This window comes from Sus scrofa, chromosome 4 (assembly GCF_054392235.1).
Source record: "Sus scrofa isolate SSC_HxYL_T2T_F1_AM1 chromosome 4, Sscrofa_HxYL_maternal_Yorkshire_Landrace_v2.0, whole genome shotgun sequence".
Taxonomy (NCBI): Eukaryota; Metazoa; Chordata; class Mammalia; order Artiodactyla; family Suidae; genus Sus; species Sus scrofa.
Genome location: NC_139386.1, coordinates 12,692,610 through 12,717,255, shown reverse-complemented (window position 1 = coordinate 12,717,255; position 24,646 = coordinate 12,692,610). Strand labels below are relative to the sequence as shown.

The window sequence follows — 24,646 nt, the reverse complement described above, 5'->3', positions numbered from 1 at the left end:
TTCAATAAATTGTTTTAAAAGTGTGAAAGTCAGAGCACACGTGGAGAAAGAAAAAATCCTTAGCTTTGAACATGGAATCATTTCAGTATAAGGCAACTACATGAGGAATCTGACATAAACACTAATTTGATCTCGAACTGCTTTAGTGAAAGCAAGGAATTCAGGAGGAGGGATATGATCATTATACTTTGTGCTGCTCATCACAGTATGTTGGTAATATTGGATGCAGTTCTGGGAACCTCATTTCAATAATAACAGGGGCAAAGAAGAACAGCTGGAATGGGGAGGAGCCATTCTCCAATCATCCAAGAAACATGCCTGGATGCTCGCTATGGTCCGTGTATATGGACACAGATGGATGGGACACTGACCCTTCTTTTTAGAAATTGTCATTTGAGTGAAAGGAGAAGATGTGTAACATACAGTATCACAAAAAGTTATACTAAAGAGCAGGACTGTGTTGTAGGAGATTTATGGAGGCACCAAATAAAAAGAGGTGACTTCTGAATCAGGAGTGTTGTGCTGGGCCTCTGTAGAGCTGTGTTTTAGAAAGATGACCCTGATGGCAGAAGTGGTAAGATCCCAAACAAAAGCAGTGGTAACAGAAATGGAGAGGAGGGATGTGTTGAGCCCAGTTGGAAGGTAGAATCATGAGAACTCAGGGACTGGGTGAAGATGACAGAGGATGGGGAAAGAAAGACGTCCAGGATAACTCTAGCTTAAAACATGAGAAAGGGATGAGGGATGGAGGCGGGGAGTTTGAGACAAAGGGGAAAAGAGAGAGGTTAGAGATTCAGAGAGAGAGAGGGGTTGAGAGAGAGGGAGAGAAAGAGAAAGAGGCAGTGGAGAGAGAGAGGAAGAGGGAGAGAGAAATCCAAACACCTTTTCAAGGGAAACCATATGTACAGCTGTCCCCAGACTGGTTACACCCCAAGAGTTCATTGCTATATGAGCTCTAAAAAGAAAAAAACCCTTTTTATCTTTAGCCAGCCAGGTTGAGCTAAGTTCATGGTCATTTGCTTCCCTGAAAGAATTTTTATTGTGAACATTGTCTAGGAAGCTCAAGCATAAAATCAGAAGTCGTTTCCAGACCAAAGAGCTATGTCAGTGAAGCTTTGAGACCAGTGTATTTTTATAAAAATGGGACATCTTTAGGTTAAAAAATAGCAAAATAACATTTGACGTGCTAAAAAAATAAACCTGGACAATAATAGTAACAAAGACACCTTTCATGGTAATGGCACTTGGGGAGTTAACCAAGCACAGAGGCATCAAAGGGGAGCATGTTTTTCTACAAGTTCCAGTATTATTTTCATTTAAAAAAATTTTTTTTGCTCTTTTTTTTTTTTTTAGGGCCTCACCCTTGGCATTTGGAGGTTCCCAGGCTAGGGGTCAAATCAGAGCTACAGCTGTCCACCACAGCCACAGCCACAGCCACAGCAATGCAGGATCCGAACCGTGTCTGCCACGTACACCACGGTTCACAGCAACACCAGATCCTTAACCCACTGAGCAAAGCCAGGGATCGAGCCCTCCCCCTCATGGATGCTAGTTGGGTTCATTAGCCGCTGAGCCACGAAGGGAACTCCCGGTATTATTTTTAAAAAGTATAGATACTACTTCCTTTCAGGAATACACTAACAGAAAAAGAAAATGGAAAAAGCAGATAGTAAAATTTCCAAACCTGTAACAATTGAATTGGAAATACATATATACAACAAAATACCCCAAACCAGATTTTAATTCTAAATACTTTGGACCCTGCAAGCATCATAACGTCCTGGTATGGATCCTTACTTAGGATGCTTTTCAGAGCCTTTTAGTGCCTCCCCCTAAGACGGAGAGCATACTAAGCAGAACTGAAACATTCTTTATTACACCACTGGATCATGCTTTTAATAGGGGATATAATCTCATTACAAGCTCTAGTAGTCATCCAGATGACAATCTTAATTGCCAGTATAGGTAAAATTGTCATAATATATGCTTACCCTTTTTTTGGGGGGGGGGAGTAATAGCATAATTAAAAAAGAATTTTTTTTTCCTTAAGCAAGCCTTCTTGACCTCAGGCTATGCAGCCTTTTCCCCCACTTTTCAGTGAGGGATTTATATGGTATCAATTCTTGTTTTCAAGAATTCACTGTTTTTAAGATTCTCTTACATTTTAGCAAAGTCACGAAGTGGGTCACTCTCACCCCTCCCAAACGTTCCCTCTCCCTCCTCTTCTTCAAGTGTTTTCTGTGTAAACAATGTTAGAGAATAAACTTTGGAAAAGGAAGATCTGTGCTCATGTGCTGAGGTTCCATCACTTTCTACTTCTGTTGATCTTGAACAAATTTATCAGTGTCTCTGGAACTCAGTCACTTCATCCATGATATGGGACTGTAATTGCCTACTACACATGTGTCCAAATGGGGAAAAATATGTGCAAGTGTTCTAAAACTGTGCACTTTCACACCATTTTAAAATGAATTTTTATTGATGGCTTATTATGAGTAATACACAGCAGTGACAAGTTTTTCACCCTTCAAAAGCAGAGCCTCAGGTTTAGACAGGATCTTAAGGACTCCCAAGTGTCAAGGGCATTCCTTTGAGTTAAATAGCCATTCTCTTGCAATTTCCTCTTTAAAGCAGGTGTACAGCTTCCACAGAGCATGTAAGCCAGGAATGGAACCCAACCCTAGAGTCTTGGACAGGATGGGATTAGCAGGTTATCAATGAGGATCAGAGGTGGGGCACACGTGAGCTACTGTTGGGAATCAGATCAAGGTGGAAGAATGAGCATATGCTCCAGACAGAGTATGAGGGTGATGACTAGGAGCTAGGAATGGGTTAGAACCAGAGATAACCAGATGATGAGACATCCTGGATCTGGATGGGAAAGTCCTCGAGACTTGGTGAAACTTTGGAACTTATTCAGGTTATTAAACCTTTGGATATTGAAGGCCCTCAGTTGACTAAGACCAAATTCTCACGGTCATTACTACTTTCTATAGATCCCTAACTCAGGGAAGATCCATGAGATGCAATTCGAATAACTGCATGACTTTTTAGTAACATAATTATATGAGACTTCGAATTTCTCTAATTTTAATTGCATTTCCTACTCTCCCTCCTTCAGACTGTGACACTGGCACTCAGTGCAGAGTCAGAACTGAGCACAGCCCCCAAGAAAAAAAGTTAATAAACATGAACTTAGGTCTCTCATGTGCCATGCAGAGCTTGACAAGGGCAATATGAAGCTGAAAAGACAGACATGGCCCATGCCCTCACGGAACACATGGTCTGACCATGAAGACAAGCCCTTAGAGGCAATTCTTCAAAACACTGCTGTTGGTAAAGCACTGGTAGTGAAGGGCGAGCAGACACAAGGAGGAGACAATTAACTGGAATGGGACTGATGGACACAGATGCTGCTGCAGGAGGAAGAGCCTGATGAGAGACCTCATCCCTCGGGAGCCTGGCAGGTGCCGTCACGTTGCAATCCCATCATCAGACCTCAGAAAGATTTTTCTCCAGGGAAGAAGAGCACGAAAGCTCTGCTTATAAAAAGTGAAGCAGAGCAAGACCACCACCAATGGCCATAACAGTGTGCGCAGCTCCAGAGATCTCTCTCCATCCACGGCCCTGAAGCCAAGAAAACAGGGGAAGGAGGCATGTGCCAAGTTAGCCAAGGGGATTCTTCTAGGATAAGGCATGGTGAACAGAATAGACTTGAGCCCCATCAAGTCTACCTTAGCATGTGTCGCGGGTAGTCATGTACAAAAATCAACAATAACACAGCTAAGATTTCCTGGACACCCACCAGGTGCTCAGTGCTATTCTAAGATATGCATATACCTTAGAATAAAACATTTTCAACACATGTATCTTAGAACAGATACTCACTTATGTGTGTGTGAAGAAGCATTCATTTACTCTTCATGGCAATCCTACAAGATGGGTACGATTTTGTCCCCATTTGACAAAAGAGAAAACTGGGACTTGGGGAGGTACAAGGTTGTTTAGCCCCAGAGCCCATGAGAACAAGTGCCTTGGGAAGGGAGAGATGGTTAATCACCAAGGACCCGCACGGTCCATCAGAGAAGGGCTAAGAGAAGCAGCCTTCCTCTCAGTTTGGGGATCAGCACTTTTGTTGTGTCTATGGATCCTGGGACCCACAACTATCCTCTCAGGAATGATGCAACAAAAAGTTAGTTCTGAAGCCAACAGTTCATGGAACCAGGACTGTCGATACAGTGGCTTCTGTCAATGTAGAAATCATTGGAATAACCTGCATCTCACTGGATGCTCCTGAGAAACAGCTGGGGTTGGGGTGGCTGACCAGGTCTGACAGGTGCCTTGGGCAGGATGAACACAGATAAAAATTCTGAATTGGAGTTAATGTGCATCTCGTGCTGGTCACCTGTCCCAAAAATGAAATTCAGGTCCAAAACATCTAGCCTATATTAACCTTTTATGTTTCCAAATTGCGGCCTTAATCTCTTTCCATCAGCTAACTTCTAATTGCATCAGAGACCCCACAAACCTATCATTATTCCTCTCTGAGGCCCTGAAGCAAATCACTGTGTGCTCTCTGATTGGGTGCCCAGTTAGTTGAGTGGGGAAAAGGGAAAACACTTCCTCACTACAGTGCCTTGAGAATTCTCAAGATTCCTGCACACCACACTTTGAAGGTATGGTACTCCCCTCAATGAAAACATGCCCCTTGATTATCAGGATGCATAGGGTGCAGGAGGAAGGGGAAAGCCAAAGTTTGTCACTGCTCTTGCTTGTATGAGCTTCTCATTCATTCATTCATTCATTTAAAAAATAATTCTTGGAGTTCCTGTCATGGTGCAGCGGAAACGAATCCAACTAGGAACTATGAGGTTGCAGGTTCGATCCCTGGGCTTGCTCAGTGGGTTAAGGATCTGGCATTGCTGTGAGCTGTGCTGTGGTGTATGTTGCAGACGTGGCTCGAATTTGGCGTTGCTGTGGCTCTGGCAGAGGCCAGCGGCAACAGCTCTGATTGGACCCCTAGCCTGGGAACCTCCATGTGCCATGGGTGCGGCCCTAGAAAGACTAAAGGCAAATAATAATAATAATGATAATTCTTAAGCACTTACTATATGCCAGACATTGGACAAGTGCTAAGGCATCAATGGCTGAGAAAAACACATCTTCAAGTAGCTCTTAAGTAGCCTCCAAGGAGCTGCTGGTCTATTTAGAGCAGTGGTTCTCCATCCTGGCTGTGCATTGCAATAACCTGAGAGACTTTAGAAAAGACCCATACCTGCAGGTCCCTTCATGACTCAGCAGTTAACGAACCCAACTAGGATCCATGAGAAGGTGGGTTCAATCCCTGGCCTCGCTTAGTGGGTTAAGGATCTGGCATTGCTGTGGCTGTGGTGTAGTCCAGCAACTGCAGCTCCTATTTGACCCCTAGCCTGGGATCGTCCACATGTTTCTCAGGTGCAGCCCTAAAAAGGAAAAAAAAAAAAAAAGACCCATATCCAGCGACCTCACTTCAGGCCAATTAAATCAGAATCTATGAAGGTAGGACCCCAGCATTTGTATTTTTTAAGCCTCCTAAAGGAGCGTGTTACCTAGAGAGAGTTGAGAACTGCTGGTCTAGAATGAATCAATTACCCTTTCTCTAAGAGCATTTGTTAGAACACTTCATTATAATTATAGGAGATTCTTGGCATCTGCAAGGAAGACCCTGGTCATTTTGTCCATCTAAGAGTGGATATTGGCAACCTCTTTAAGGCACAAGCTGGAGCTCTTGAACGAGTAGGCTGAGTATAAAAATGAAGACTGGGTGACTCTATGGTACCCAGGGCTCCATGCCTTTTGAAGAAGAGCTTAACATCAATCTTTGCATTCTCTGTGCATAGACAAGAAACTGACCATAAATGATCAATTAATAAATGAGGGTGGGAAAGGACATGTTTTGTTTCTATTTACCTGGATCTCTTCCTCCAAGAATTGCTCTCTAGCATTTGAAGAATTTCCACTCCTTCCCTCTCTGTGTCCATGTGATTTTTGATAGGGCTACCCTCAACCTCTTGGCTAAAAATGATATCACTTGCCCCAGATCAGGCTAATGGGTGACCCTGTATACTCTTCACCTTTGACCTATGCCAGACCACTTAATGTCTTAATGTCATAACCTTTTGCTAGAGCTGCCAGACATCATGTTTGTCCCTGGTTACTTAGCTAGTATATGGTAAAATAGAGTTTCAGGTTCTGGTGGACTTCTAGCCATTGGCTGGGGAAACTCTGGCTGAGAATAAGACTGAGGCAAGATTCTTGATGATCTTATTTGAACACTTCCATCCAAGTGAGTTTGAGCCTCTACTCTCGATCTTTTCATTGCGTGGGCTAATAACTTCCCATTTTCGGCTTAAGCCTATTTGAATCAGATTTCATCTCTTTTAGTCAAAAGGGTGTTCACTAATACAGTACACAAATAAATGAACTATCTGCTCCCTAATTTTCAAGTAAGAAAACAGGAAACAAAGCACAGCTTCTCCTCTTGCCTTCTAAGTTATTAAGAAGGATATATAGTGAGAACTGAAAGCACTGGTCCATTCATCTAAAACAAATTTTCCCAAAATGTGCTCCACATAATATTAAATTTTCCCATGTTCAGGAGAGTTTAGGATGAAACTTTTAAAAGCTTTCTTTAAATGCAAAATTTCTCCAAACTTAAGTGTATCAGTGAGAACTGTAAATCTTTCACAAGAACTGAAGTATGCTGCACTTTCTCAACGTATTTAAGTACAGAACTCTTTTTTGGTCCAGTATCTCCTGGGACTAGAGTTTCTTTAGGTTGCAGTGTCGTTCAAGCTGCAACCTAAATAAGGTTCTTCCCTCCGCCTGGAACACTTTTCCCACACACTCACTCCCGAGCCTGTCCAATTACTGCTCAGCCATCATGCCTCGGCTTAAATAGTATTCTCTTCAAAAAGTCTTTAACAGAACCACTGCTGTCACAGCCCTCCAACCGCCAAAAGAAGGCTGTTTATGTATACTTATCATTTGTTCTCTGAAACGCTATACTGCCTCTTTTAAGGTAATTAACACAGAGAGGTAGAATTATCCATACATTTCCCATTTAAAATACATGGAAGCCATTCTACAATATGTCTCCCCATGACCCTCACCCACCAGTAACCATGATCTTCTGTAGCACCCCCACATCGATTCGTGGTTGACCCAATAAAATATGGCAGAAGCAAAGATATGCGACACCTGAAGTTAGGTCATAACAGGCACTGGGGCTTCTACCTTAGGTTCTTGAATTGCTTACTCTGGAGAAAGCCAGCCACCACGCTATGAGAACACTCAGGCATCCTTGCAGAGAAGTACTAAGGCCCCTGGCTGACAATCAGCACCAGTGCGCCAGTCCTGGGGGAGTGACAACTTGGACAGGGATCTTCCAGCCCCAGCTAAGACTTCAGAAGATGGAAGCTCCAGGCCACATCTGACTATAATCCAGTGGGAGACCACAAATGAGATCTGTCCAGCTGAGTCTTTCCCAAATTTCTAACCCACAGAAACCATGAGACTATAAATTCCTAAAAACTGAATGGCGTGCTATTATACCACTCCCTTCCCAGTACAAAATGCATAGCGCATACACCCACACACACACACACCCACACCCACACATATGCATGCACACAATATAGGGAATTCAATTATAGCAGCTGAAACATAAAAGGCACTGAACATTATAAAATGGATAACTAATAAATTATTGAATAAAATAAATTACATACATATATAAATATACACAGATGCTGGGGCTGGCAGATAATCTGGATTATGAAGTAAGAGAGGAGAAACATTCCTTCTATGTTATTCAAGACTTAAATCCTCATAAGGCTCTCAAGTAAGAATTCAAATATGTCACTGTGACAATGGCCCCAAACTGGGAAGTTTGGGAGACTGGACTTCCGCATTTGAGTGGCATCGTTTTAGGCAAACATCACACCCTCCCTGAGTCTCAGCCTCCTGTGGCAGGAAATAAAGGAGTCTGACGGAGGTGTTTTCAAAGGCTTTGTCCACTCTAACTTCCAAGGACGCCAAGAAGGCGAGCTTGGTAGAGGTCTGGGACCAACAGAGCAGGATGGGAGTGGGACTCAGCTGGGCTTCCACAGAATCCTGTCGTGACAGAACCAAGGAAGGAAGACTCTGTCACCTGCTGAAGACCTTTCTTCCTCACTCCACTGTTTTCAGTATTGGAACGGGCAGAATGATAAGCCCCCAGTTCATAAGGTACAAATCGAAACCATCAGGACTATGGTTGGGTCCTGATCCTGCCCCCCTCCCAGGACTGTTTGGATGGTGCTCTTGGTCTTTGGTCATGGCAGTGGAGGTGGTGTGGTCCCCCACAGCCATTGGCGCCCTACGTCTCGGGCTCAGTCCTCAAAGAACGGCTCCTGCCAATGGTCTCACATAGTCAACTCTTCACAGATACAACAGCTGCTTTCTAAGAACACAGTGTAGCTCTTAGGCAGTCTGCCTAGAAATTCTTTTCCACTGAATTCCTGGAAGAGGCTGCTTGATTTTTCTCCACACCCAAGACTCAGAGGAGCCCAGCAGGCCAGAAAGCCAAGAACAGCTACACACTGCACCTGAGGAAATTGTGTCTGTACAACCCTGGCTTCTGTAGGGGGTGGAGGAAGCTGTGAATGAGACCAAGGAAGGAGAGACCACCATTCTGGCTTCATATTATGTCGGGAGTGTGCCGTGGAGACTAGAATTGAGGACATGATATTTGCTGAGTACTTGCCTGGTGTCAGGCATGTTATATTTGTATCTCATTTAATTCTTCTGAGTCCTAAAAGGTGTGCATATTTTTATCTATTTTATGATTCACAGAATATTGGGTCAAGTACCCAGAAGGGTCTTGTCCCAGTCTAAGTCCTCCTTGACTTCTGGGCTTTCTTGCTTCTTAAGCGAAGTCACTGAGGATGTGAGTATATGTGCGTGTATACATGTGGCATAGAGGAAGGGTAGAGAAATAAATATATTCTAGGGCACTGATTGGCAAACCATGGCCCATGGGCCAAATCCAGCTTGCCACCTGATTTCGTAAAGTCTTGCTGAAACACTGCCATGCTCATTGATGTACACATTGTCTGTGGCTGCTTCTACACCACCGCACTCAAATGGAGTAGTGCAATATGGTCTGCAAAGCCCAAAATATTTACCGTTTTGCCCTTTAGAGAAAAAGTTTGCAGGCTCCTGCTCTATAAGGCCGTGGTAATATAAGGTAGTATTGTAACTGCAAGTCTGAGACTGGAAAGATATAATTACATATTCTGGCATTGCTTAAATATTGGAAAGAATTTGAAAATTACCAAATAAGTCTCATGATTCAATGTCCATTTTCTGGACAAATGAGACTGATGTTGTTCTCATATTCTAGAAGTCACTAACAGAGCTGGAGCTATCTGTAAACTAAAACCAGACGTTAGTGTAGAGCCATGTTCCATAAAGTTACTGTCGTACGGGTTAATTGTTACACCATGACCGGAAAGAGTCAGTGGCATATTAATTCAAAAGAGCTGCTCCCCCCCAATCCATACTCAGGGATGATTGAACAAGTCAATCAGGCAAGAAAAAGTGCTCATGAGTCTCTACGTGGAAAGCCTCTCACTGCCCTCATCAACCTCCAATCCCAGGGCATGAAGCCTGGCATTCAAATTCTTGAGATCAGGAGTTCCTATAATGGCTCAGAGGTAACAAACCTGGCAAGTATCCATGAGGAGGCATGTTCAATCCCCGGCCTCGCTCCATGGGTTAAGCATTTGGCATTGCCAGAGCTGTGATGTAGGTCACAAATGTGGTTCTGATCCAATTTGCTGTGGCTATGACTCCAATTTGACCCCTAGCCTGGGAACTTCCATATGACAAAAGTGCACCCTAAAAAGCAAGAAAAAAAAAATTTTTAATTCTTGTGATTGAAGTGCAAGGGAAGGGGTGACATCAAATTTTGAAACTACTGAAGGACCCCAGAGATCAAAGTGATGCAGCGGAAATAAAGCCCTGTGAAGATGAGTGAGGTGCCCAAAGTGACACGGCCACGAGAAGGGAGAAGTTATCACCCAGGTATCCAAAAACCACGGCAGAACATGCTCCCGTGTGAGTCCAAACAGTGCTGTTCAAAGGTGAACAAGAAACTTCTCACTGGCACTCTGATCTCTGCCATAAAAGGACAAAATGTGATTCCCAGCCTTTAGACATTTCTGAAACACCTTTATGATTTTGACAGGTCTGTGACCTGCACATACGTGCACTGACTCCACATATTTAATTGAGTCACTTTCATCTTAATTTACTATACCAAGAAATTTAACATTTCTATGATGGAAAATCAGTATCAGTTACCCTAAATAGAAAATACCTATGTGAGGAGTTCCCTTCGTGGCGCAGTGGTTAACGAATCCGACTAGGAACCATGAGGTTGCGGGTTCGGTCCCTGCCCTTGCTCAGTGGGTTAACGATCCGGCGTTGCCGTGAGCTGGGGTGTAGGTTGCAGACGCGGCTCGGATCCCGCGTTGCTGTGGCTCTGGCGTAGGCCGGTGGCTACAGCTCCGATTCAACCCCTAGCCTGGGAACCTCCATATGCTTCGGGAGCGGCCCAAGAAATAGCAACAACAACAACAACAACAAAAAGACAAAAGACAAAAAAAGAAAAAAAAAAGAAAAAAAAGAAAATAGCTATGTGAGTATAATAACATTGTTATTAAATTCCAGGTAGCTAGCCTGGCTCACTCCAAGCTCTGCTCCTGAGCCCTCTTCTTTCTCCCTTTAGAAAGAATGGAGCAAATGTTGGAAAAGTTTTAGGAACAAAACCAAGCTGAGAATCTCTCCAGAAGAATAGAAAGAGTGTTTTTTCAAAAGAAACTTTCTCACAATCTCATTCTGTTAGTAGCATTCTCCCCAGACATTTTGGAAACACTGAACCCAGACAGTCTGATTTCATGAGAATTACAAAGCCAGCCAAAGTGTTGGGAAGAAGGGGTTGAAAATAAGAAAGAAAGACTTCCTTCCTAAAATGGATTAAATACCTCCAATTTCCATGTTGGAGTCTCATGCACAGTAGACACATGATCAATACCCGTGAGCCCCAGTGGAACTGACATTGTAGAGGTGGACATCAGAGTCGAACCTGAACTTGAATCCTGGTTATCATTTCTTGATGGCATGACTTTGGTTACATATCCTCTCTGAATCTGTTGTTTCATCTGTGAAAAAGAAAAGGCAGGAGGAATCAACAGTAGCTATTACACAGGATTGAATAAATAGCATATGAGAAAGAGCCTGGCATAGAGCTGGCATCCAATAAGGTATGTTTCCTTCCTTCTTCCATTTCTTTGATTTTGCCATTTTTTGAACTTCTTCAGCACTATCTTTCCTCACCTGTTCTTAAAGCACTTAACAAATGAGACATGTTCTAATTTTGAAAATGCTTTAGCTATTTGCCTAGACAAGCAAAGACACCCAAAAACCTTCTTCTCCCTACACGTTCCACTATGGTATTAGATCCTGTAGTTAGGTTCTGAGCATCCCTAACTGCTGCCAACCCCCACACAGCACCCACTTCCATGGACTTCCAAAGGACTGAATGAAAATATCACCTTTAATGTAGACCAAGTTCAGCCGTAGGGACTACATATTGCTATATATCATTTAACACTCAAGGTTAAGTTTTCTTTTTTCTCTTTTTATGGCCACACCTGCGGTATATGGGATTTTCTGGGCCAGGGATCAAATCAGAGCTGCAGCTGTCAGCCTACAGTTGCCATAGCCCTGGCAACACCAGATCCGAACCACAACTGTGAGCTACACTGCAGCCCATGGCAACACTGGACCCTTAACCCACTCAGTGAGGTCAGGGATCGAACTGGCATCCTCACAGAGATAACATCAGGTCCTTAACCCACCGAGCCGCAATGGGAATTCCTCAAGATAACTTTTTTTTTTTTTTTTTTTGCTATTTCTTTGGGCCGCTCCCACCGCATGTGGAGGTTCCCAGGCTAGGGGTCGAATCGGAGCTGTAGCCACCAGCCTACGCCAGAGCCACAGCAACACAGGGATCCAAGCCGCGTCTGCAACCTACACCACAGCTCACGGCAACGCCGGATCGTTAACCCACTGAACAAGGGCAGGGACCGAACCCGCAACCTCATGGTTCCTAGTCGGATTCGTTAACCACTGCGCCACGACGGGAACTCCCCTCAAGATAACTTTTAAGGTGGCATCTTTATTCCCGCTTTAGAGGTAGAGAAAACAAGGCACAGACACATTAAGTCATTTACTCAGGGTCACAGTTTGTAGTGGACAGAGTAGAGTTTGGGCAGAAGTGCATTTGATGCCACAGCTGTCATCTTCCTTCTCAAATGCAGAACAGATGAATTTCATCTCCTTCACAGTCTCAATTGTCAAGCCCCCACTTCCTGGCTCATGGCATCATTGGTTGTCATCCGTTCAACATGTGCTTTCCTGCATCTGCTACAGTCTGAACGCTGGCTCAGCCTTCTCTGTAGACTCTATAGACAAGGCCCATCTTTCTCAACCTCCTCACATAAACCCACTCCCCAAACTGTTTATCGCTCTCGACTGCTCTCCCTTTAATGGGTTCCAGCCCCTCAGCATCTATCAGGGTAGCCTGGACCTGGTGGCAGTCCACCAGGAGATTCTGAAGCCACACGGGCTTGAGTTGAGTGGTTACCTGGTACGTCATGAACAAGTGTCTCACTGACTCCAGAAATGAGAAGGTGCCAATCAGTGGTTCAAAGAGGAAAGAGAGCTTATGGGAAACCTTGAGGAAAAGAAGAGTGTCACCCAAGTGGTGGCAGAAAAAGAAGATAGAGGTAAGGCAGGCTTACACCCAAGTCTGAACATGGGACTCAAATCCGTGCGACAATTGTATGGATGCCAAATAGGCAGAAGGCATGTCCTAGGCACAAAGATGAGTGGAACTGAGATACAAAGAAGAGTCAAGGACCTATAGGAACTCACTGCCCAGCGCTCCACTGGCCAAAGGGGAAGCCACTTGCCACAAGGGGTCATGGGCCGGTAGAACTTGAGATGTACTGTCAAATATACCCCCAAGTTTGAAGCCTTAAGGTGAAAAAAAGTATATGAAATATCACGTAATAGTTTTTACATTGATTACCTAGTAACAGATTAATATTTTCAATATATTCGGTTAAATTAAACATATGATCAAAAATAATTTCACCTGTTTCACTTTACTTTTTCTTTTATATGAGCCTACTAGAAAACCTCAAATCACATGCACAGCCCACTTTGTATTCCTGTTGGACACCACTGGTCCATTCAGGAAAGTGGGTTTGGCATCAACACATAAGACTAATCAAATGAGGAGTTCCCACTGTGGAGCAGCTGGTTGAGGATCCAGCATTGTTTCTGCAGCAGCTCGGGTGGCTACTAAGGCTCAAGTTTGATCCCTGGTCTGGCACAGTGGGAGTGGGTTAAAGATCCAGTGTTGCTGCTGCTGTGGTGTAGGTCACAGCTGCGCCTTATATCTGATCCCTGGCCTGGGATATTCCATATGCCGAGGGTATGGCTGAAGAAAAAAAAAAAAAAAAGACTAGTCAGATGATGGCAGGAATTTAGCTAGACACAATTCCCTATCGTGGGGGGAAGGCAGCATTCCAAGTGGGGAAGCACAGCCATCACTTAGATAATTCACATCACTTCCCAACATCTACTCCCTGCCAAGTGCCTTAAACCCTTTCCTGACTATTTCCCTGACATATGGCTCTACTGAGGAAGACGTCATTTGTGCACAAGATGACATTGTCTCTCATTTTAAAGTCACCAGCCACCACCTCCCAGAAGTTACTACGATCCTGGGCACAGAAGGAATGCCTGTACAAGTCAGTGAATCCAGTGTGTGTTTAGCTGTTTCACAGGAGCTGGTTTCTATGTGGTCCAGTAACCGAAGAGTAGAGAAAGGCTATCCACCTGAATGGAGGAAGAATAGAGACATGGAGATTATCAAGAGAGGAGCAGGAGAATGTACAGCTTACTATACACTAGGCTCTCAGCTGGGTGCTTAAGGTAGGATAGCTGACATAGCTGTAAAATAAACCCTGTAAGAAAGCTCATCTTTTTTTTTTTTTTTTTGCCTTTTTGTCTTTTCTAGGGCCACACCCACGGCATATGGAGGTTCCCAGGCTAGGGGTCTAACTGGAGCTGTAGCCAGCGGCCTACGCCGGAGTCATGGGATCCGAGCTGTGTCTGCAACCTACACCACAGCTCATGGCAATGCCGGATCCTTAACCCACCGAGTGAGGCCAGAGATCGAACCCACAACCTCACGGTTCCTAGTCAGATTCATTAACCACTGAGCCACCATGGGAACTCCAGACAGCTAATCTTGTTCCATTTCACAGATGAGGAAACTGAGGCCTTAGAAGTTACATAACCACCCTAAGTTAACAGAGTTGATGCGAGAGCAGTGCTGGGAAGAGATGGTGTCTGCCTGACTTCCACGCTTAGGGATTTTCCTTCATGGGATACCCCACAGAAGGATTGCAGCTTCCACTTTGGATGCTGCTGCTGACTTTTATACAAGCAATTTGTCTGAGTATTTGGGGAAAGGTGTTGTCTGAATAACAGTATCCTCTCTGCAGGAGGAAAGTCTGGAGGGATGCAAGCAGGATGACTCTGCTCCCTTCTGGGTCCAACTGCCAAGGAGTATACATCCTTTCTGCCTTCAAATTGTGTCTTATCCTGTAGGTTCACACAGCTTAGACTCCCAACCCCCAAATTCAAGACCTGGAAACCAGCCAGTGGAGGAGGGAGGAAAAGAATATTTGAATAATTGCTGCAGGAACTTTCCAAGACCTATTCCTGGAGCTCGGGTGTGTTAACACCTGGCTGTGAGAGAGACAACAGGGAAGGACTCTAATTTAATTTGGAAACATTTTACACTGTGTGCTTGGCAAAAGAAACAGTGACAGAGGCTCAGACTGGCTAATGGAATAGGGGCTGGTTCACTGGTGGCCTGGCTGGGGCCATAATCCCACCTAACAAAAGATGATGTCTGGTGTTGGTTGGTGGGGCTCACATCCGAGCTTTGCCACTTACTATCTGTGTGACTTTGTATAACTCAAGCTCTGTGTATGTCATTTCTTCATCCATAAAATGAGGACAATAACCATCTCTGTCTCGTGGCCTCACTGTGAGATGTAATTCAAATTCCCACATACATGTACTTTCAACAGTGTAGTGGTACCTGTTATTCTTAGCATCATTTCAGTGGGCTATCCCAGCAGGTAGCTGTGTTCCAGCATCTCCAACAAAGACAGGGTTAACACTACCCGAAAACACATTCTCTCCCTGTGATGTATGGAAATGGTGTGATTTTTTACTTATATCTATGTTTGGTAGGGAAAGACGTAGAAAATGCGGGTAGCCTATGAAGAAGACCAACAAAGACATACAAAGATTAGAAGCAAAAGAAAGGAGTAATGAAGAATGTCATTTTTACCTAAGATGAGCTCCCACACTTCCTAGGCTAGTGTGATCACAATCTTTCCCCATTTCTAGAACTCTTTCGGTTCTTTTTCGCCCTCCGCACCATGCTTTGAAATGATATATGCAATGAATACTCATTAAGCAGTAATCAGATATCACGTGGTAGTCAGAGGTGCCCAACGGAGCTCATGAAAATATTGCAAGTGCTGAGTTCTCCTGAGTGGGCAGCATTCTATTCTGAAGGATAGTGTGGTGAGCCAGTAAGTGAGTTCCCTAAGAATTCTGAAACCAGTGCAATCCATCATGAATATCAGGCTGCAATAGAGTGTCAGGAACCGCCACATCTGGAGCTATTTCTCGTTCCCTGATTTGTCAGAAAGACCTCAGACCTAAGGCTCAGAGTAATTGCAGAGCTGGACAACAATTTTCAGATTGATGGTGTTTGGACCCAAAACTATAGCGATTTAACATCTGTATCCAACAGCTATGTTCTTATAAAGTAAGTTTAAATTACATCTCACTTGTTTTTAGCCCTTGTGTGAAAGATAAACAGAGGAAAGAACAGAAAAGAAATCACACTTCAGGATTGTTCCCTCCAAGCATGTGTGTGCCTCTGCTGTGTGATTAGTGTTCGGTGGACAAAGGGGAATTTCTTCAATGAAACACCACCAATACCACTCATCACAGTGGGGCCATAAAATGTTCAGTTTTACCATGTGTAAAATGAAGCTAAAAGCACTTACTCTTGATGTGAGGCTTGGGATGGGGCCTGCACCTCCAATTTGTGCTTTTCCTGTCTCTCCCTGAGCTGCAAAACAACAAATGAAAAAAAGCCGCCGTGGTTGAGATCGTGGGCTTTAAAGCCACTTTTGAGGTCTGGAGCCCAGCTCCCTCATCTCATAACTCTGCCGCCCTGGAGGAGTTACCTCTCTGAGTTTCCTCCTCTGTAAGGTGGTGCTCACCCCATTGCCAGGAGGCCTTCAGGAGATGGTCTGTGATGGGCACCAAGTCTGACAAATACCAAGCAGCAAATGCTTTCCGGCTCTATCATTTTTATTTGCTGAAAGAAGCTCTGAAGTGGTTCCTGTGTCTTTCATGAAGGTCAGTAGAGAAAAGGAACCAAAGTATTTGAAGCATCGTGCCTCGGGCCCAAGGCAATGGCCCAGGAGGAGAAGCCCTTGATAGAAATTCTTTTGCCTTTGAATGCTGCAGGTGAGCAGGTGCAGGTTGAAAGCACAGGAAGGCCACCATCCTCACTCTTCTGGCTAGAATTTACCCTACGCAGGAGACATAGAAGGGGAGCGTCACCCCCAACTCTGTCTGAACCTCCAAATGCATATGTTGAGGGGAGGGAGAGGTCTCCGTTTCGCATTGCCATCTCAGTGCCCTCTCTTCCTGCACGACCCCACGCCGCCAAGAATCTGATTTCATTGATCGGCCACTCCCACTTTCCTGGGAGGAAGTGGGCAAAGGCACTTTTCATTGTATATCAAGTCTCACCCCAAAGAGGACACCTGCATTAGGCTTGGGAAGCTGATTTGATTACCTCGCTGTGGAAGTGCTAGCCGCAAAGCAGGCCACCACTGCTGACCATGCCAGTGGATTGACCAAGTCAACAGTGAAAACAGCTCAGAAACCTCAGGCCTGACCCTGGGAGACCCTCAGGCTTTGGGTCCACTAATCCAGGATAATCTCCTCATCTCAAGATTCTTAAATAATCGCACCCGCCAACTCCCTTTTTCCGTGGCAGGCTAAGTAACCACAGGTTGCAGAGCGGAAGATGTGGTTATCTTTGTGGGGCCATTTCTCTGCCAACTCCAATTATTGATGACAAGTCCAGGAGATAAGTGAGGTCATCTAGAGGGAAGGTTTGCATCTAAAAGAGAAGTGAGAGGAAAATAGGTTTTAAAGGAAGCATCTGAGAGTTCCCTTAGTGGCCTAGGGAATTAAGAACCTGACACTGTCTCCATGAGGATGCGGGTTCAATCCCTGGCCCCGCTCGGTGGGTTAGGGATCTGGTGTTGCCACAATCTGCTGCATAGGTTGTAGATGCAGCTCAGATCCTGTGTTGCTGTAGCTGTGGTGTAGGCTGGCAGCTGCAGCTCCAATTCAACCCCTAGCCTGGGAACGTCCATATGCTGCAGGTGCAGCCCTAAAAAGGAAAACAAAACAAAACAAAAAAGGGAAAAAAAAAAAGAAGCATCTGAAAGGTGGTTAGCAAAGGAAGAAAAGGAAGTTGCGGGGACCCAGGCAGGAAAAGAGCAAGGTGGGAGGAGCGTCAAAGAGAGGATTTCCCAAATCTTAGGTCACAGAGTCAAGTTCTCAGCACTCAGGAGAGGACAGAGGGTGCCATGTCATGTGGGAGCACACCAGGGACCTTAGCAAGAGGGTGATTTGGGTGGGGGGCTGGCAGAATGGAAGCCACACTGCAAACCAGCCCAGCCCAAACCTTCTGCTCAAAGGAAACCTCCCCACTGCCTCTGACCTTGGCCAAGCTCTCCAAACTCCCACTTATTGGGACACAGAGAGCACACAGCTGTCACTTGGATGTAATTTGAAAAGTCAGGAGTCAGCCTTTGGAAAAGTCACTTCAGACAGCAAGAATATTTTAGCTCAGGGAAAAATATATTCATCTGATGAAAGTGGTGGGAACCAGGGATGGGGGGCAGTGGCGGGGGCGGGGGTGGACACGAGGTTCCCTTGGTACCTCCTGGAGCCTCTGCATCCGTCATTTTGTCTTATGTGGCGTCACTGTCATTTTCTGACACTAATGGCGTGACCTTTCAATGAATATTTAATCGTGGAGGGGTTCTCTTCTCTGCTGTGCCTTCGGCCCTCTGGCTCAAGTCTTTTTAAAGTAAAAACTCTACTTATCAGATGCCAAAAATGACACCTTCCCATCTCCACCCGGGGACCGTGGCGCAGACTTTAGTTCAGGTTCTGAGTCACAGGTGAGGCAGCAGAGGAGAGCTCCCAGGAAAACCAATTGAAGGAGAGCTAGGTCACCCCAGGGAGGACCCATAAACCCCAGAGGCTGTCTGGCAGTTCTGTCTGGGCACCTGTATGCGGGGGCCATTGCCAACAAACGGGTCTCGGGTCACATGAAATGATTTTGACATCCGGCCCTCACTGACAGGCTCAAAATGTCAGGGGAGAATGCCCACTTGACTGATGGAGAGAGAAGAGGTTTGAGATGACTGGGGAACTCTTTCTTCCATGTCCACTTGGGTGAAAGAGAACAATGCAGCACCCCCCTCTTTAGGAAGATGGAAAGAACCCTAACAATGGGCAACTGGCATTGTTCCAGCTCTGAGCACAGTGCCTCCCCTGGCACTCTCACTCAGAGATTTTAGGCTACTTTAATTCCATTGTTAGGTAGGTGGAAATGAGACTTAGATGCATTAGGTAAGTCCCTACTTTCCCAAGAATGATGAATGGCAGCCCTGAGGTTCAAGGTTCAAGCCACATCTGCCTGATTCCAAGGCTGATGTGAGTACTTGCATTTGTTCTTGCAAGCTAGGACTTCAAGATATCTTAAGCACAAGGGCTCTGTGCCATCTTGCTTGTCATTTTATCTGACCAACTCCCCCACCCACCCATCAAGGTAGCACAGGAGCAGGCACAACAGACAAGTTACTTCTCCACACTGAACCACTAGTTCTTCATCTGGAAGATAAAGGTAAAAACACCCAGCACAGGATGCCATAAATCCCATTTCATCTCCATGAAGGAAGACAAGGACTGTGCATTTATGCAATTGAGTACCAAGTGAGCAGGCGCTGTGTGTGCTAGGCTATGAGTGGTGCACAGGCAATTAAGAAGTTGCAAATAATTAGAGGCTCAGCAGGGAGACATGCAGCTGCTGACCCCTACTAAGCGCTTTCACTGTGCTTGCTGCTGTGCTAATTGCTTTGCATGCATTATCTCATTTAATGGGTTTGTGGGTGTGGGTGTGGGTGTACTCAGGCGCCTGCATGAGAGAAGGAGAGAGGGAGAGAGAAAGAGAGAGAACATTCCCATGGGCTAAATGGCAGAAGCAAATGTTCCCAAGTAGGAACATGCAATGCATATCAAGAGAACCGAGTAAATTCAGAACATTCTTTCACTCCTTGGCTTAACAAATATTTATGGACACTATCTATGAGCCAGGCACTGTGCTGGGCAGAAGGAAAAGGGCAAGGAATCAAATATGGTCCAGGAGGGAGGTTGATAACAAACACTTTGAGATCGCAATAACTATGATAAAATTACAAAGTTAATGAGCAAAGACACAAGAGCGTGGGGATGTAGGGGGCTGGCCTTGCCTGAGAGGTTTAGAGAACGTTTCTTTGAAATAGAATCTGTGGGAAGGACGGTGAGTAGAAGAATAGGGCTTAAGAAGAGGGCTTTTTCCTCCTGGATGCAGTGTAAACATTCAGTTAGCAACAAGCCTCTCTGGGAGGTAAGTCTTGGTACCAAGCCACTCAGCACCAGGCTGACAGCAAAAGCAGGAACTAGCCTGAAGCTTCAGGTGCAGCCAGAAGATGTGGCATCAATCAAGTGAGACTCCAAGCAGGAGTAGGACTGGCAATCTCAGCCGAGGGCCAAGAACACGGGCCTCCCAGGAGGGTGCCAGGCTCAGGGAAGAAGCACGGTGCATTTGTGGAGGCCCAGAAGTTTTGCCAGATACTTTAACCACAACGGATGTTTGATGTGCATTATCTCATCTGAGCCTCACAACAAACGCAGGGAGGTGGGGGTGGCCACAACAGCCTCACTAGACCCAGAGCAGACTGAGAGGAGGAATTGCCTGGAGGCACCCAGCTGCGGAGATTAGACCTGGGACTTTTCACCCTCAACCAAGAACTCAGGCACAGACCCTGGTCATCAAGTTGCTACCCAAATGCACCTGCTACTTATTTCTCACTTAATAATAACCGTATAAAGAATGCGTCTCATTTTTATGTTCCAAAGCACTTTCCTTTCCATTATCTCCTTGAAGCAAAACAACAAAACCCCACAAGGCACAGACCTGTCACTTACCCAAAGCCAGACAGGAACAATGGAGGAACAAAATCACAAATTCAGGTGTTCTTCCATGATCTCCTGGGTACACCCCATCCCACGGTCCTTTAGCCCATTTATTCAACAAATATTGACTGAGTGACTCCTATGTGCCAAGCTCTGTTCCAGGTACTGGAGGTGCAATTCTTTTAAGGAATTCTCAGAAAGAAAACAACCTGATAATTACCGAACCACATAGTCTAGGCTATAATCAGAGTGGTACCCAGAGGAAGCAGCAACGAAGCCTGGGTGATGGGGCATAGGGAGATAGGATGTCTCCCTAAAAGAGATAGCACTGGGGCTAAGATGTGATAGATAAGTAGGAGTTTTATAAGCCAACCAAGCAGGGACAGATTCCTCCAGGATATGGGCAGGAACAGAGCCCACACGTGGGTGAGGGCTTTCTCTCAAGGGCTTCTCAAACGTGAATATTTGATATTCCGGTGACAGATTCTGTTGCTGCAAAACCACACTACTCCCAATGCAAAATATAGTGAAAAACATCAGCCATTTTATTATGGTCCCTTCTTCTGCAGGTCAGGATTCTGAGAGGGCACAGCAAGGACAGCTTGTCTCTGCTCCATGGCATCTGGGGTCTTAGCTAAGGGTGACTCAGACATCTGAGGACTGGAATCACTGGAGGATCTTTTCACCTGCGTGGCTGGCACCTGGGCTGAGCTCCGCTGGGGAGGTCCATGGAGCCTCACATCTGCATGCTCCTTAGCTCCCCATCTAGCATGGTGACAGAATTCTGAGAAAGGGTAATGATGCTCTGGTTGTCCCCATTCCTGGTGTTGTTGTTGTTGTTGTTTTTAAGCTGGGCCCACAGCATGCAGAAGTTCTCAGGCCAGGGTTTGAACCTAAGCCACAGCAGTGACACCGCCAGGTCCTTAACCTACTGAGCCACCAGGGAACTCCCATCATCACTCCTGTTTTGTGTGGGGAAAACACCTAACCTACTTTCTCAATCCCACAGAGTTTTACAGAACAATCTCAATTTCATTTGAAAAATGTGCTTGTGCCACATATAGAAAAAGTCAGGAAGAATCCATTCCTAAGTCTTAGAAGCAGTTGCCTTTGAATAGTGTGATTTTTTAATCTTCTCTTAGATTATCTGTATGTTTTGTTTTCATCTTCCTGCAGTGATTATGCATGGCTGATATATTGAAAGACATTTTTAAAAAATAAAGCTCTCTCAAAGCAGCTTCATAAGCTCTTGGACTTGGCCTTTTTTAGAACAAACCCAGAGGCGGCATCTCCTGGGTAGAAACGTAAACCTGGCACCACCTTGTCTGAGAGATGAGATTCCCACACTGTGAACCAGACATCCCACTGGGTAGAGGAACTGACATTGGCTGAGAAGGAAGGTCCTGGACGTGTCACATCACAGGTCAGGGCATGAAGAGGCCAGGACGTCACCGGGGGTCATGCCTTGGCATGGAGTGTGCAGAACTGTGATGGAAAAAGCTCCAGGTCAAAAATCCTGCCTTCCTCTCTTGACGTAACAGACTTGATGCTGGTCAAAGGTCCTCTCTATCTTCAGAAACTCCTCCAAGATATAAACCTACTCATACTTTAAATTCACGAAGGGCATCTTGGAACATAGCAGCATCTCCCCTGAGATCACACCTCCAGCTTCTGCTAGTTTTTATTAAGGCAAATGGAAATAAATGTAAGAATACAAGTTAAAATTTTTATTTTTTTAATTTTATTTTATCTTACTTTGCTTTTTGGGGTCACCCTTGAGGCATATGGAAGTTCCCAGGCTCAAATTAGAGCTACAGCTGCTGGCCTATGCCACAGCCACAGCAATGTGGATTCCGAGCCACATCTGTGACCTACACCACAGCCTGCAGCAACACCAGATCCTTAATCCATTGAGTGAGGCCAGGGATCAAACCCGCATCCTCCTGGATCCTAGTCCATGGGTTTGTTACCACTGAGCCGCAATGGGAACTCTTGCAAGTTGAGATTTTTAAATGGCAGGTCTTGACTTTACTTTCAGTGAAACATAAACAAAATGTAGGTTCAAATTCAACTAACCCTTACTGAACAGAGCCTGGCATTGTGCCTAGTCTTTTGCCATAAACATGCCTTTCTGTCTTCCCAGTACTCACCCTGCCTCCCTCTGTCAACCCCAAACCAGGCGGGGCCAGACGGGCTTGTCTGAACTCTGGGTTCACCCAGAATCTAGCTGACCCTGGTTGTCCAGTGTGTCTGGATAAGGAGTCAGGAGATAATTAGTTGAGCATCTTGGGACCAGCCTTCACTTAACCACCTGTAATGTAACCCAAGGAAAAGAGGAGGAGGACAGGGACAGGCCACTTCTAAGACGCTGCCAGCCCTAAACGTCTCTGTTTATCAAGTCGCAGATACAAACATGCCTTTTGTTACGTCAGAGCCGCCCTTCATCTGTCACCAGACAAGCCACACACCCACAAATTACCCACCAGGAGACACACAACTAGACCTTCACACACATATGCGGTGCCCACACCCCTGCAGCAAACAGCCCCACCCAAGCTCACACCCCGAGAGAAGCCACCTGCATCGGCGTCGGACCCCAGCAGCTCCTAAGCGGTGGCTCCTCTCAGTTCTTGCAGGCGTGTAAGCGACGTAGTCCCCTCACGGAAACTTCCTTCTCATCCAAAACGGAAAGGAAAAAAAAAAAAAAAAAAGTTGAAGTTCCATCCACTCTTGGCCTCCTCGCACTCTGGGATTTAACCCGACTTATTTTAACTGCCTGTCTGCCTCCCTACACATGCCACCAGACTGTAAATCCCAGGAGGAGAAGAGCTGTGTGTCTGTCCTTTTACTGAGTGTTTTGGCTCCAGTAATGAGCAGGGAGCTGGGCACAGAGGAGCTGTGTGCTGGATGTTCCTCATCACCTCTGCAGGTTCTCTGTCGCTGTGGATGGAAAGTGGTCCTGTGTCCTGGGACTTCTTCCCTGGACAGAGATGGGGGTCTTCGTCCCCTCCCCTTCACCCTGGGCAGGCAGGTATCATTCTCATCATTCCTAGTTTATGGAGAGGAAACTAGGGCTCAGAGATGTGAAGCAATCTGCCCATGGTCACTCAGCTAGCAGGTGGCAAAGCTGAGATTTGAGCCAAGACTGTTTAACCCCAACGTCCAAGCCCTCCCTAAGCCTTTGGGTATCTTGCTTCCTGGACAAAGGTGCTGAGGTTACATGTGCCTGTGCCATCAATGGAGGCATAAAAAAAAGAAATACCTCCTACAGCAAGGGTTGGCAACGTACAGCCCACAGGCCAAATCCAGTCAGTATTTATAGATAACATCTTATCAAGATGCTGTCAAGCTCATTTCTTCACATTTTGCCCATGGCTGTTTTCACATGACCATGGCCAAGTTGAGTAGTTGCGACAGAGACCAAGTCTGAAGTATTCATTATTCCGGTCCTTTGTTGAAAGTTTACTGATGCCTGTTCTCAAGGACTAGGGTGAAGGGTCTCTGACATCCCCTCCAGAGCACTGCAGGCTTCACTCCCCCTCCTCTGATGCATGATGAAAGGGAACCAACTTGTCCCGGTCTGCCCGGAAGCTTCCTGGCTTTTTCAGGGAACCACCCTTCAGTCCAACCCTGGGCAAACCAGGGCAGTTGGTCACCCTGGTTCTTGATCATGCAGCACAGACTGCAGGCAAGGGCACAGCCCTGCCCGACCTAGAAACGCCCCAGCTGTCGCTTCCATGGGTGCCAATGGGGAATCAGATGCCCTGGGAAAGCCATTTCCTCTTCCTCCAAAGTCCTGTTGCAGAGCTGACCCAAGGCAAGGCTTCCCTGTTAATGAGCTTAATTAGATGTGGCCAGCCGGGCCATGAGCTCGTTGTCCCCGTCAATCCTTTGCCTTCTAGAGCCAAGAAAAAATTCCTGGAGGAAATGATGATGATAGCTGTCTGGGCCCGAGCCCTTCCTCCCCCCGGACCCCAACCAGGAAAGGCACACACATTGTCCTGCCTTCGGGTCAGTAGGAGATATTGTCAATGATACAGACTTCTTAACAAGTGGCATTTTACACTGTTACATTTAGGGGACTTCTCATCATGGCTCAGCAGAAGTGAACTGGACTAGTATC

At 45.7% G+C, this 24,646-nt stretch overlaps 1 protein-coding gene across 11 annotated transcripts in view; it reads right to left on the bottom strand.

Moving 5' to 3' along the window:
• The window catches only part of LOC110260224 (uncharacterized), a 173,714-nt gene that overhangs the window by 47,803 nt on the left and 101,265 nt on the right, over nucleotides 1-24,646 (bottom strand). For 2 of the 11 annotated variants that reach the window (XM_085021674.1, XM_085021673.1), the window contains exons 1-2: nucleotides 23,102-23,715; nucleotides 11,070-11,246 (exon numbers count right to left, since the gene is read on the bottom strand). In XM_085021674.1, the coding sequence (XP_084877800.1) occupies nucleotides 11,070-11,246; nucleotides 23,102-23,107 (183 nt within the window). In that variant the 5' untranslated portion in view covers nucleotides 23,108-23,715. Of the gene's footprint in view, nucleotides 1-2,455; nucleotides 3,628-11,069; nucleotides 11,247-13,783; nucleotides 13,996-16,256; nucleotides 16,322-16,475; nucleotides 16,791-17,237; nucleotides 17,390-20,535; nucleotides 22,195-23,101; nucleotides 23,716-24,646 lie in introns of those variants that run through there. The other 9 variants (XR_014843359.1, XR_014843358.1, XR_002343104.2 and 6 more) reach the window with 9 other exon arrangements.